Source organism: Anneissia japonica, unplaced genomic scaffold (genome assembly GCF_011630105.1).
Source record: "Anneissia japonica isolate Jap-2015-1 unplaced genomic scaffold, ASM1163010v1 scaffold288196_len149068_cov176, whole genome shotgun sequence".
NCBI lineage: Eukaryota > Metazoa > Echinodermata > Crinoidea > Comatulida > Comatulidae > Anneissia > Anneissia japonica.
Window position 1 is genome coordinate 96,712 of NW_022712618.1, and position 14,839 is coordinate 111,550.

General features: G+C 34.2%; 1 protein-coding gene across 1 annotated transcript in view; it reads left to right on the plus strand.

Annotated features, from left to right (window-relative positions):
* Positions 1-10,721, plus strand: part of LOC117107962 — an 18,414-nt gene extending 7,693 nt beyond the window's left edge. The window contains exon 5 of the mRNA XM_033249774.1: positions 9,402-10,721. Coding sequence (XP_033105665.1) covers positions 9,402-9,682 — 281 coding nt within the window. The 3' untranslated portion in view covers positions 9,683-10,721. The remainder of the gene's footprint in view (positions 1-9,401) is intronic.
* Positions 10,722-14,839: the final 4,118 nt, after the last annotated feature.

Genomic DNA, 14,839 nt, shown 5'->3' on the forward strand with positions numbered 1-14,839 from the left:
GTTGTTTTGTAGACGTTTCTGTTGATGACCTTTTGACCTCCTGAATTCTGCAATGAGATTTTCGGGTCGATTCAGCCGAGACGGCCCGAGTGGAGTTTCATGTAAATGTTTCGTACGGAAAAAAAAATCGCTACCAGGATAGGAAGCTGGCTGGTTTAAGCCGTCTAACTGGAATTAGCCTTATGTGTGGTATTGTTATGCTAATGAGCCAGATAAGCACAATCTGCACATACTCAGAAAACAAAACTTTCCTTAGCCACATGGCCACATGTCCTTGCCCCACCCCGAATGTCAATCAAAGACTAGACATACATTATGAAAAATTATTGAATGTATTTTCATCTAAGTCGATAAATAAGATTTACAAAAAATAATACCTCCTAGATTTTATTTTTTTTTAAAATTATTATTTTGCTAATTATTTTGAAAATAATGGAATCGCCTATCATACACTGCCCGATTATTGTTCAATATTCAGGCACAAAGTGAAAAATAATTGGATCGCCATGTTATACACATACTGTTTTCTAATTAGCCAAAAGGGGCACATGTATGCATTTGTGACGTGATTGCTCTATTATTATTTCTGTTTCTCTTATTCTATTATTTAAATATCCGATAATTTTTTTATTCTGTTTTTTTTTTTATCTTACCAAGTGTGTTAAACATAAAAAGTATGTAGAACATCACTAAACAACACTATCACAAGAAAACTCAAAGCAATGTGAGTAATATTGCTGCTGTATTGTCACAACTTGTAGAACTAAAAACTATGACATTCAAAACTTTCCAGAAGTTTAAGTATATTTTGAGATTGAATGTGGTACAAACGACTGGTCAATTGATGTCAAAATAAACCAGGTATTTCGAAACGCTTAATCCATTATAATGACTCAAGCGATTGCCATTTAAATGATGCGTACTACTACAACAGTAAGTCTTAATAAGTGCACTTGTACAAATTCTAGAAGGCGCGAAAGGTATACTTTAAATCATTAAACAATAAAAAGGGTAATAATAGCTAGGGCCAGTTGTATATTTGCATTGTTGTTAGTGTACATTTTACTTCTGGAGGACTTTACCTTAAACACATTTATTAGCAGTGTATACTTTCCACGCTGGTATATAAATACCACTGGTATACAACGCTGATTTAATAGAATGTTCCCTTACAACAATCGTACAAGAGAATATATGCATACAGGTGTTGTGGTTTCATCTCAAATATTGCAACAAAATTCTGATTGCAATACAGGGTATAAATAATAACAACACCTTTAAAAGTGCAATAAAATATCATTTAAGAAATCAGATGCAGGGGTAATTTATTGAAAATTTTGGGCTGATTCTGTGAACTTTTATTTAGTTTAATGTCTTCACAACTTTTTAAATGTTAAATTTCCATTATTCTTATCATCATTTTAATAATGAAAATCATAATTCAAAAGATCAATAATGATCATTTTAATAATAATAGCAATAATAATACTTTTAAATTGTCATCATTCTTAACATCTTCTAATAATAATAATAATAATAATAATAATAATATTAATCTAATCTAATTAGGCGAGTTGATTGGCCGAGCGGTTAAGTCAGGGGCACCGTGACCTTCAGCTCTAATATCGGCGTTGGTTCGAACGGCTCACTCGCCAATGGTTCGGTGGTGGAACAGGTCTTCTCGGATAAGGACTTTAAACCGTAGGCCCAGTGTACGCATTTGGCTCGTGTGCACTTTAAGGAACCCGATACATCATTCGAGAAGAGTAGGGGGTTACCCCGGTGTACTAGTCCCCTGTTGTTAAATGGATATGCCACGTAGGACAGTGATTAAGTTCACTTATTGGCATATCCTTGGCCCTCGTGAAATGAAATGGCCGTGGCCCTCAATGAAATGAAATCGGTAAATAATTACAAGTTTAATTAAGTGCAAAGTTTGAAATAAAAAGTTGTAATCTCTTTTATTACCGGTATATCACATTTTAATGTCTTAATTATTTTACATTTTAATCAATTTAGGTATTATTATTTATTATCATTATCATTTTACGTGGTACAAGTGTTTAAAATCTGTTTAAGGGCCCAATGGAAATACCGTAGGTTTTTTTTATATTTTAAAACTTTCTAGGGTTACCCTAGGAATTATTGTCTTATCTATTGTTCGTAATAATTTATCTTTTCTTTGTTGTTATTTTGTTTTCAAGAAGTATGTGATTTAATTCCTCAATAAAATGAAATGAAATACATATTTTTTATAGTATTTAAGTTCAGATTGAACAAAATGAGAACATTAAAAGATGTAATGAACAAGATGGACACTTGCTGATAGGGAATTCTCTTCTCCGTAATGTGTGCCCTGCCAACAACGATTTACACGTACACTATCGAAGTGGCACGCAATTAGACGACGTCATGACATCCCTCCAAAGCATACATAGAAAAAAATATAATGATATCGCAATAGCATGTGGTACTAATGACATATCTACAGATAAATCAATCGAACACATTGCAGAAGAATTTTAAAATGTCATTCAAAAGGCAAAACTTAAATGTGATATTATCCAGCGTTCCCCTAGAATCGACAATAAAGTCGACATAAAAAATCTAGACACCGTTAACCAAATCTTAAAAGTTATTTTAGATTTAAAAAATGAAACCAACTTCACAAATAATGACACAAATTTCCAATACAGAGATCATAGCCCGGGCGAAGGACGGTCTCCATCTATAGACCCCTTGCAATGTTTACATTGACCTTTCTGAAACGTTGGCGGCGCTGTCAACTGGAGGTAAAAGACTTCGCGGTATAGGAGAAAAGCATGTAAAACAGAGATACTGGTTACTCTTTTTTGTTGTGTCAAAAATACGAAAGCTACATAAATAAAATTTACATATGTCATAGTTATATATATTAGAAATTCACAAAAAATCTAGGAAATTACAGTTTTTCTATTTTTATTCAATTTTTTTTAATCATTTGGGGAAATCGTCGCACAAACCACATACCCGAGTTGCACAGCGCTGAGGGTTATTTGATTGGAAATCTGAATGCTATGTCAATTCAACTTAAACAGTACAGTACTTACCTCATACTATGTGTCGATTAAAAGGTAGCTGGGCCGGTCGCACCCCTACTCCTCCCCACCCCCTCTTTCAGAAAGCAAAAAGAAAAAGAAATAAGGAAAATTAAATAATTGATCGCACGTAAATGCCTCTGTTATTTTTTGGGCGTCTGAAAACACACATTTCGCGGAATAAATTCCCATGGTGTATTTTTTTCATTGGGGTCCCACTATCTCTGGATCTGCTCCCTGTGTTATATGAATACACTTTAAAAAGAAACAAAATCAATTGTATTCTTCTACTTTAATTCAATTTTATTCCTGACATAATGCCACTCACACATTTTTAATAAACTGTTTACATTTTAATATCTGTGAAATTATAATGAATATACATGAATTTAATATATGGTTAGTTAAGGCCACACTTCTTTTTGGTCGTGATAGGATATTTTCGAACTAAAAGTGGATAATTTCATCCATGTTGTCAAATAATTTGAAACTCTAGTTAAAGGATAGCAAATACAGTTCAATGACCTGGACATACGCGCAATCTTTTTGGTAAGAACTGATATTGTTCCACAATACATTTAAGCAGAATTGTCTGCCATGTCGTCATGTTGTTGTGCCATTGGCTGATCAAATCGACAAAAGAAAGAAAGCGATTTAATTTTTTACAGAATTCCACCTAAATGAAAATCAAAACGAAGAAAATTATGGATCTCTGCAATACGTAGAAAACAATGGTCTTCTTCTATGATCAGAAAAGCAAGAATATGTAGCGAGCACTTCATCTCTGGTGGGTAAAAACAGACCCAAGGCCTATTCCCGTTATATTACATTTTGCTTCCAATTATGTTTAGGCTGTGACATATGTTAATAATGTTTTAAAAGGCAATGACGACCCCACAAATCCGGATCATGTGCCAAGTTGTGTATAAAAAAAAGGTACACATGCAAAAGAGAAAGACGAGCGATTCGAGAGATGCAAACGCAGATGCCTGGTAGTCGAATCTTTATGTGAATAATCCAATGTTGATGACCCTCAGCGCTGCAACTCGGCTATTGTGGTTGGTGCGACGATTTCCCCAAATGATCTAAAAAAATTGAATAAAAATAGAAAAACTGTAATTTCCTAGATTTTTTTATTCTTTTGTCGATTCCTAATATATATAACTATGACATATGTGAATTTTATTCATGTAACTTTCCTATTTTTGACACAACAAAAAAAAAGTAACTAGTTTCTCTGTTTTACATGCATTTCTCCTATACTGCGAAGTCTTTGGCCTCCAGTTGACAGCGCCGCCAACGTTTCAGAAAGGCCAATGTAAACATTGCAAGCAAGGGGTCTATTAGAGGCAAGAGTAAAGTGACTGCTTAACAATCTCCCTCTCTTATCTTATATACTACATATCCGCGACAACCAACAAGAAACACTATACAACCGAGAGGCAGCGATACAGTCAGAATCAACAGCATAAAGGGTATAGAGTAAAAAGAGACGCTGTCTGTTATTATTTCAGCAAGAGTGTATTATAATATTCGGAAATAATGATAACAATTCTGATGTTTATGACGTTTTTCCTACAGTTACTAATGAGAGAAACGATATTGATAATAATAAATAAAGGACATTGACGACATTACTAATAATATTAATAATAATTGTTACAAAGATAAAATAAAAATAGAAAAAAAATAAAAATAGTGACACATTGAATATTAATATGGCAAACAAAAAAGTAAGAAAAAATGAACAATGCTGATATAACAAGTGTGCAAGAACACTGAAAACATCTAAATGTTCGCAGCATTGCAAATAAATTATACGAAACAAAATTTCTTCCAACAAAACTACATTTATATACTTGTTATAACAGAAACTTGGTTAAGTGAAACACACCCTGATACTTTGTAAAATATAAAAGGATACTGTAATTAGAAAGGACTGTGGTTTACTCGTAACAAATAAAAAATGATGGTGGTGGAGTTATGATTTATGTAAATGAAGGAATCCCATTTGTTTACAGAAAAGACTTAAATTTATATTTCGGAGAAATAGAAGAAGCATGGATCCAATTAATTTATAAAGGCTAATATCATGTATATATCGACCGCCCGACTCTAAAATCGAATATTTTGACAAGATGACAAACATGCTAGAAAAAGTCTGCAATGAAAATAAGGAAATAATTTAGTTAGGAGATTTTAAAATCTATTATAAAATTGATATTGATCTTAATAAAAAAAAAAAACCAATTATTAAACTAGAAAATATGTTCGAACTAACCCAATAAGTTAACGACAAAACAAGAATTGCACAACCATCAGCAACTTGTATAGATCTAATTTTATCATCGATACCAGAACGCCATATTCTCAATTGAGTTGCACATATAGCACTAAGCTACTACTCTTTAGTCTACACTTGTATTGAATATAGAAATAAGAATACTGGGCATAAAACAATTACATTTAGAAATTTTAAACATTTTAATACAGAATCTTTTAACAAAAAATTAAAAGAAAATAATGAAATGAATGGCCTAACTATAACTGGTAATAAAAATATATATTAACTCTGTTTGGAACAATTGAAAAAATTCCTTCATCTACATGTAATCGACATGCCCCATATAAATCAATGATATTGAAAAATAGATCATCACCTTAGATAACACCAGATATTATTCAATTGTAAACTCTTATACACATCTAGATGTGTATAAGAGACAGTAACTTTTGACACCTAGTTGAGGGCATGTATTTTACTTATAGTGCAACAAAAACTGGTGGTAGCATATGTTGGAGCAGTTTCATTTGGTTTGGTACTTATAGTAATTAGTGTTGTCAACAGAAAATCATCATTAACAAGTACGCATTTTTACCATCTAATAATTCATTTTTGGTGTATCAGAATTTTATATTTACTGAAGTGTGATGTACAATTTATGTTTTATCATCCTAGTATAAATTTGAACAGGACCATATGAAAAAACAGGTTATAACACAACCACCTGATGTTTTTAAACCTGTATAAATATGTTTATAAAAAATGTGGCACACATATGGCTTTTTGCTTATTATATAATTCATCTGGATTATACATTATGCTGTGACACATTTTCGTAGGGCGCATTAGCATAATCCTTTGGCTTATCACCAAATTTCCTCCTGTGGAAAACATTTTACCTAAAATGTTACTGTGTATTGGAAATTTTTTTTGGAATTGGAACAATTATCTGCTAAAGGCGAGCATCCCGTTGTAGGATGTGAATTGAAGTAAAGTAAAATAAAACAAATTAAATAAACCTATTGTATGTGGCATTGGGGCAAAGAATTATGGAGAGGTCTATGCTCAACATCAGTAGAATTGATAAGTGGGAAAATAGAGATATAAGAAAGGCAACAAAGATTAATGATTTATCTGATATATAAGCTGTCTATAACAAAGTGGGAGTGGGCAGGCCATCTAGCTCGCAGGAACCACAGGTGGGCCAAAAAAGTTAACAATGTGGACGCTATACGAACACAAAAGAAAAATATAAAGAGATGAAGTGATCTTTTCCAGAAGGAGCTAGGTGCGAACTTGGCAAATCTTGCAAAGAACATTATCGACCAGCGATTTTTTTTCCGTACGAAACATTTACATGAAACTCCACTCGGGCCGTCTCGACCCGAAAATCTCATACAGTATTGCAGAATTCAGGAGGTCAAAAGTTCATCAACAGATAAACGCCTACAAAACAACTTCTAGAAACGTCGCTGTCTATTTTTTAAAAATACATTGATTTTGCCGTGCTCAGAATACTAATGGTCGTTTAAAATGACATAAAATATTTGATTGAGCTGCACGAGTAATGAAAAGTGTTATTTTAACTTGAGTTACATACTGTGACAATTTTTATTTTTCAGTTTGCTGGGTTTTGCATACCTAGGCCTACTAACTACTAAAAATATACGCTTTCTGGGGAAAGCACAGAGAGTAAGGAAAAGCGCGTTTCTCGGGGCGTTTCTTCATCAAATGAAACAGGGTGGCGGTTATTTTCAAATTAATAGAGAAGAACTGAGAATAGGCAGCTCTAAAATAGATGCCATAAGACCTCAGCCAAAATGGCAGAGCACCAATGAATGTATAAATGAGACCTAAGCCTAATAATTATTAATATCAGGCATAGTAATCTGCAGGTTCTTGATTACAAGGCTAGACCAAATTAATTACATGTAATGCCGAAATGATTATTTATTATTATTATTAATTATTATTATGTTACTAAAACCAACCTGTAGGCCTACCTTAAGGGGAACTTAGACAATGGATGAATTAGAGAACAAAAAAAAAAATAACACAAGATATCCCCTTGGGCTAGTTATTATTATAGGCCTATAGTATGGTTCTTCAACAAGTCTTAGGGCAAGGTAATGCTGAAATTATTATTAATATTATTATTATTATTATTATTATTATTATTATTATTATTATTATTATTATTATTATTATTATTATTTAACATTTAATTACATTACAACGATAGTACTTTGGCCAAGTCCAATAACGCTGGAATAGTATATTTTATTTATTTAATAATATTTCTCTTATGCACTCCAATTTTTATTTCATGCTTCAATTTTTTTCCCATTTTTTTTTTTGAAAATTTCAATCAACGTCTGTATGTGAAGCGTGACTGTTGGTGTCTGCCTAGAACCCTAGGGACCTAAGCCTATAGTTTAGGGGCCTAGGTAGGGCTTACTCAGCCTGTAGTTAGGCATCCTCTTTCACTCTAGCCTTTGGTATTACTGTACCTATCTACACTTTATAAAAGGGGGTACTAGCTGTTGTTTTTGTAGATATTATACTAACATTTAATAACATCAAGAAGGTCACAGTTAGTTACGTTACACACGTACATCCCATAAATCCGTTATGGTTCATCATCATAGGTCTACCGTAGGTAAACATAGAAAGATCAATAATAGTAAAACTCGAGCGTCACGACATTGCGAAGTGTCTGCTCTTGTTCCTAGTATCGAACTCAGTCGAGTCAATCCGAGATGGCCCGAGTGAAGTTTCATGCAAATGTTTCGTACGGGAAAAAAAATCGCCATCGGCCAGCAGTGGCCTGACAGGCTGATGATGATGATAATGTGGTAGACCTAACTGCGGCGCACAAGTATACTTACTTTTTTATAGATATAAGCACCATGATTTTTACCATGACAGAAGTCAATTCTATTAAGTTATTTGACGAAACATAAAACACATATCTGTGTGTATATAAAGTACACTATTGTGCTTGCATTCTTTACCTTGTGAGTGCGCTTGTAAAATCTGGGAAAAAATTAAAATAATTGATTTCTCTTATATCTACTCGTTCTGTTAAAGCAATTATTAAATTTCGCTTACTATGTTTTGGTTGCTACTTCAGAAAGCCTTGATCACGCAATGACGTTAAGGTGCATTGACCTTTTGTCTTTTCTTTGGCAAATAGTGCCTCTCTTGAATTAACAGTTGATTATGCATGTTCCATTTATTGTCTGCTTCCTAAATGTGACATGTATTTCTTTCATCGAATTGAGACAATTTTCGCTAAAATAGTTAATCCCTTTGCCTCCTCGTCTAGCCGACCTCTGCTGCTATTCTTTTGTTTTATAATGTTTCTTCATTTGAAGTTCAACAGATTTTTTTTTGTTCTATGTTCACTATCTAGGATGGCGAAAAAACCAAATCATCCTCTACACCCCTTCCTTCCTCTACGCCGTAATTGTTCCATCTCTCTTAGAAACTCCCGCCACACCCAATGTCTTCCATTTTTAGGTCGCTAATTAAGGTTTTTATCATCTTTCTTTCCTTATACAATTAAAATTGCTAACGACCTAACTATTGACCCTTTGTTTATTTCCCCCAATGATATTAACATTAAATTAGGCATTTTGAATCAGTAAATATAAGGTATATATTGTGATTTTGATTGTGTGTATATGTATTGTTATTTAAGCGGATAATAGTCCTAGATGGAATAAAAATCTTGAATCTTGGACAACAGATGGCTGTTGCCCCGCCCCCTCCTTTTGTCCTTGGTTGTTGTAGTAGTAGAAATGAAAATAAATGATTTTTATTAAAGAATATATGACTGAGGGGCGGATGGGAGTGGTCCGATCGGGAGACAACACTACCGTAAGAGGTTCGGAGGCATGCCCCTCGAAATGTTTGTTTTCTAGACGCCTAGACATAACTTCTGAGGTGTTTTTGGCGATCAACAATTTATTTTCTTTCTTTCTCCCCTCCCCCTTAAATCTGCCCCTGTGATTTATACTGTGATTTTTTTTTTTCAGATCCGGCACTTATCTGCAACTTGGACTGTACCGACTATAACAACGTCGTTTGTGCTACCAACGGATTTTCATTTATCACTTACCCAAATATGTGTGCATTTCAACGTGAAAAATGCTTTTATGAAAATAACTTGCGAGTGGCCTACAAAGGTGATTGTCAGATAGTTCTAAGCTTGAAAAAGAAACAAAGAAAATGTAAACGGCTTCGAATACGTGACAAGTACATCAAAGAAAATTTGATTTCAGAGTTTGAGTATAATTTTTTGTACAGCAATGATTAACTAAACGTCTTTAAAGAGACTTAGGCCTATTATCATATCATTATATAATTAACCTCTCTGTACTGTCAATCGAACTCAACAACCGAAAACTTGTAAAAACAGAGTCAGAAGTGCATTGCTTGTCCCATAAACGCACGTGTTTGCGTACTTTTCCCCTATTTTTTTTTTTTTATTTTTTTTTTATTTTTTTATAGCAACAATAATCTAGAGACGAGGCTTAGTGGAAGGTTTCATCACGCAATGCTGGCCTTAGAATTTATTTTTTTACACTAAATGTTCATGATTATTAATACTATTGTTTCAAGATTTGTGTTCATGAAAGTGTACCGTACTTTCAAACAGTTAATTGTTTGTTTGATCCTTCATTTGTTTTTATTAAAATCTAAAACACAATAATTAGGTCCTACTAGTAAATCATTATTTTTTTTTATAATGATTGGTATAATTAATATTTTTGGAATAAAACGTATTTGACAAGGTCGCATGCTTTATGATAGGAGAACGAGTAATTAAGTACCTACAATGGGCTCAACTGGAAATTACCCCCACCCAATTATACACATAAAAACACAAATACAAGCATTTCAGAATGGAAACAAATAAGCATATTCAGCTTAATATATCAATACCATCTTTTCCAACAGTACGTCGACCTGTGCTGTTTAAAATGAAAATGTATACCACGCCTTTTAACAAAGGGTACAAGGTGTTGATGCCGTTTTCTTTCTTCCTTTGTTATTGTTTTGTCAAGACTATCAAACTATCAAATCTTATTTGACAAAATGACTGTTGTATGCCTATAGTGTCATGATGTGCCTATATATGGTCATAATGTGATGTCATAAATACCATATTTAGGCATGTCACATGTTTTCGTCAAATAACATTTGATAGTCTGGACAAGTCTTTAGAATACAATCGAAATGAACAGCAAGGATTTGAACCCCAACCTAAAGGTTTATAGGTCAACTACTGCCCCAACGCTCCCAACATTTATACTGTGTCTATTTCTCTGTAAATAAAAAAAAAGTATTTATTTTCCATGTTATGTATTGTGTCTTTAGATATGGAGTAAATTCAATCAAATAAATACAGTAATAAATATAGAGATATTAAACGAGTCGAACGTGTTGCATTACCAAGTCTACGCACTGCAAATCTATTGTATGATAAACACTAAATTTGTTTCATTAATCACAAATCGATCCTGATGATTGATGATGATGATGATGATGATGACGATTATGTTATTGGTGATGTTAATGATGACGATGATGTTGTTGTTGATGATGATGATGATAGGGGCGGATCCAGAGATATCCGAAAGTGAGGCCGATCGAGACAAGCCTACACTAGGGGGTCGTTCTGCTTTATTCTTTTTTCTTGTTTAACTTTCCAAATGGGGGTGGGGGAGGGAGGGGCTAAATCCGCCCCTGGATAACAATAATGATGATGGTGGTGCTAATGCTGAAAAAGAAGATGATAATTATTATGTTGATAATGATGAATATGATAAATTAAAGTATAGGGCTGAATACTTACAGTATTATGATACTAGAAATTTAAAAAAAAAAGTTTAATTTAGGGTTATTCTTGCAGAGCTCAATCTCAATTGACTTAAACTAGACAGATAAATTAAATTTAAGGCAACTTTTACCTATGGCTTCTATAGCTAAAATGCTTAAACATAAGCCTACATGTTTTTTAAAGTGTAACGACATGGATGTAGAGTATTATATTTGATCAAGACCTGCTTGTGGCAGGTCACCATCGGGCTAAGGGGGTGGTCCAGACTCCAGTTGAACCAGGGCCTCCACACCCAAATATCCTTCACTCTTATGCGCATTGATGTATATATTTTTTTTTAATATTTATGCGCTATACAAAACTGTATTTTCATTATCAACGTCATAGCTGTGCCAACGAACGCGCGAACACCTAATAATGCCGGGGCGGATTTAGGGACCGGCGGAACGTGCTTCGGTTTTGCCACTAAATACTAAGTGCTATAATAAAAAGCAAGGGTTGTAAAGTCACTTAAGAAATGGACTTTTTCTGTGAGCTATGACTAAAGTGTTTGATATAGTTTCTTCTAAAAAAATAATACTATAACATATAGTGGCATTGATTACTTTGATTTATGAAAATGATATTGAATGAACGTGTTGGTTAAACCACGAAATAGAAACAAATATCTCGTAACAACGTATTGAAACTGGATCGTAACATCTTTACTTATCTGTCTTTTACCTATGGCTTGGCCCCTCGTTTCAATTACAGAATTGAAACGAGGGGCCTATGAAATTGGTGCTCCTAGTTTCAATTCTAGACCCACCTCTATCGCATAAAACTTTTACTGTTTGAACTATAGGCCCCCTAACACATATGGGATGTCATCACTTCACAGTCTGAAGGGACATTGTCACTGAAGCCGAATATTCGGATTGGAAGGCCTACCGAACCAACCAGCAAATCGAATCAGTGTGTAAGAATAGGGATACTAGCGTTCAGAACTTCTGAATTTCGGTTCGGATCCGATGTGAGTGCAGCTTAACGTGATAAACAGGAGCTATATTGGCCTATACGCAATGAACTCTTGCAGTTGACTGTGACATCAGTCATCTAAATAGGCCTACTCTCTCATAATGACAGAGACAGAGCCTTATACTCAAAAAATAGGCCTAAAGCCAAGCACTCAATTCGCCCGTCCGACGGTCGTTGGCCAACGTGATACTATAGAGAACACAACACCAAGACGCGCACGTAACGTTTTTAATGACTGCCACGGCGGAAAATCAGCACGTCGCGTCATCCAGCGCCCACCGGGAGCGGAGTTTGTTTCATCGTACAACGCAGTTAGTGCTATATAGGCCTATTATATTTTTGAATCTGAAAAAAAAAAAAAAAAAAAAAAAAAAAAAAAAAGCATAAACGATAGTTTTTTTTTTAAATTGCTCACCTCACCCTGACCGAGTTGGCGCTGAGATGGGTAGACTTTCTCTATGCTAAATTTTAAATCCTCTGGCTGCCCCTTGATGGAAGGGGTAGTGGGTCTTTAGGTTACCAGCTGCTATTTTCGGGCATCCAGATGTTTAAAAAAAAAAAAAAAAAAAAAAAAAAAAAAAAGTTTTACCAACATTGGTTGGGCTAGGGTGGATATGCAATTAGACCCCACTGAGTTTAATTCTGCAATTTAGCAGCCAAATTTGCTAAGCACCCCTCCCACCTCTTATTATAATGGCCGGACACTTGCAATGCTTCCGACGGCTACGTCTTTGTTCTGTACATTTAGCACCAGTGCTGTGTCCAGGAAGTTGAAATGCTGGGTGCCTATATAGGGAATTTTAGTGACGGAGGATCTGCACCTCTGTCTAACCTGTATTTTCACACTAATTTTTCCCTCTATTTTCTAATTTTCCCAAAATGGAGAGTGAGGCGGGTCGGCTACCCCCAGGATTCTGCCTCTCTGTTTGATGCCACTGTCCCTGTACTAGGAATTTGGTACTCTGTTTCGTTTGTTTCGGTTCTTTTTCGAGATCCCACCGCTTATGGTTTGAGTGGTAGAAATAAGTCTTCTAAAAAATAAATCGTTTTAATGATTTCACACAGAACAACATTAGACACCCTTGTGTTATAGTGCAGCCCTGGCCGTTTGGCAGCATCTATCACGATGATTTTTTTTTTTAGAAAGGTGTGCATAGTTAGAAACCACACTGCCCTATTTGGGCCTATTTCACGATCATATTTACCCATTACCCTCAAAATTAAATGGTTATAAACGGGTTATCGATTGACTCAACTGACATGCCTATGCATTTAGGGACCAAAACCTTCGATATGCCAGTTATAATCAAGTGCCAATTTGATACTGGAGTCGAGAGATAAGCATATTATTTCCTCATATTGATTTTGATAGGCATATCTTTTGTAAAATTGCACACCAGTATCAAACGCTAGAAAAACTGACGGTATTAAATGCATTTATCATCTGCATAATGGGACAACCAGTGGCGTATCTACGTAGCACCGTGTTTTGAGATCATAGATAGTCCATAGTCTAGGATGATGGAGTAGGATAAAAAAAAGTAGGGGCGATAGCTTGGAGAATATGGTCATATAATTTTATTTTAATTACCAGTGAGGTAGAAATCTTCATTTGGGGACCATGGTTTCCAAAATTATATATTAAGGCTCAAAGTAAACTATGCAAACCTTTATTTATTTATTTAAAACCATATTTTGAGTGGGCGACCCTCTTACAGAATAAATCTAATGTTCAGAGGCCCACTTAAATACAATAATATAAAAAGTATATAAAATTATAGCCAATCTATCGATTAATCATAACATTTAAAACAGCAAACATTAAAATACTAAAAAAATATAATAAGAAAAAGAAAGCTAAAGAAAAAAAAACAGACAAAACAGACAAAGTAAAAACAAACACACACACACACACACACACCAACACCCGAACCCACACAGGAAAAAAGGGGAATATAAATCCTTGTTTAAAATGTGTTGCTTGATGAGCTTTTTAAACCTTCAAACAATATTCAGAATATTCTAATTATGCCTATATCAGTTAGTGTACAAAATGGGAGCGGAAATCTGTCAATAAAGTCATTAGTAAAAGGTGGTTTACACGAAGGTTATATGGGGTATACAGGATAAATTATTTCCCGTATGCTTTTGATGTACCCGAAGGAATCGTTCTGTGAATTCAAAATCTGGTAAGCTGTTTAAACTTTAGCTTCACACGCAGCATATTTAGGTCAACTGGGTACAGTTTTATATCTTAGATGGGTCAAGTTTAATTCGAAAAAACCGAAAACCTGATGAACTGTATAATAATAACGATAGGCCTATTATTTCACCAAAACATAAACGAATAGAGTTTTAATACCTCAATACAAAATACAAGATACTTTTATTTTCACTTTTTACAGAAACATTCTTACAAGTACAATTTCTTCTCCTAATAACTGCAAATCCACCTGTGTTCTTCAACTTATATATTAGTCGTTGAAGCAAAAATTATGACAACAAGGCATGTAGACTGTTGAACACTGTATTTATTTTCGAAAGAAATTCTTGACCAGTCCTCTGGTCTTCATCACGTACAATTATATATGTATATATATATATATATATATA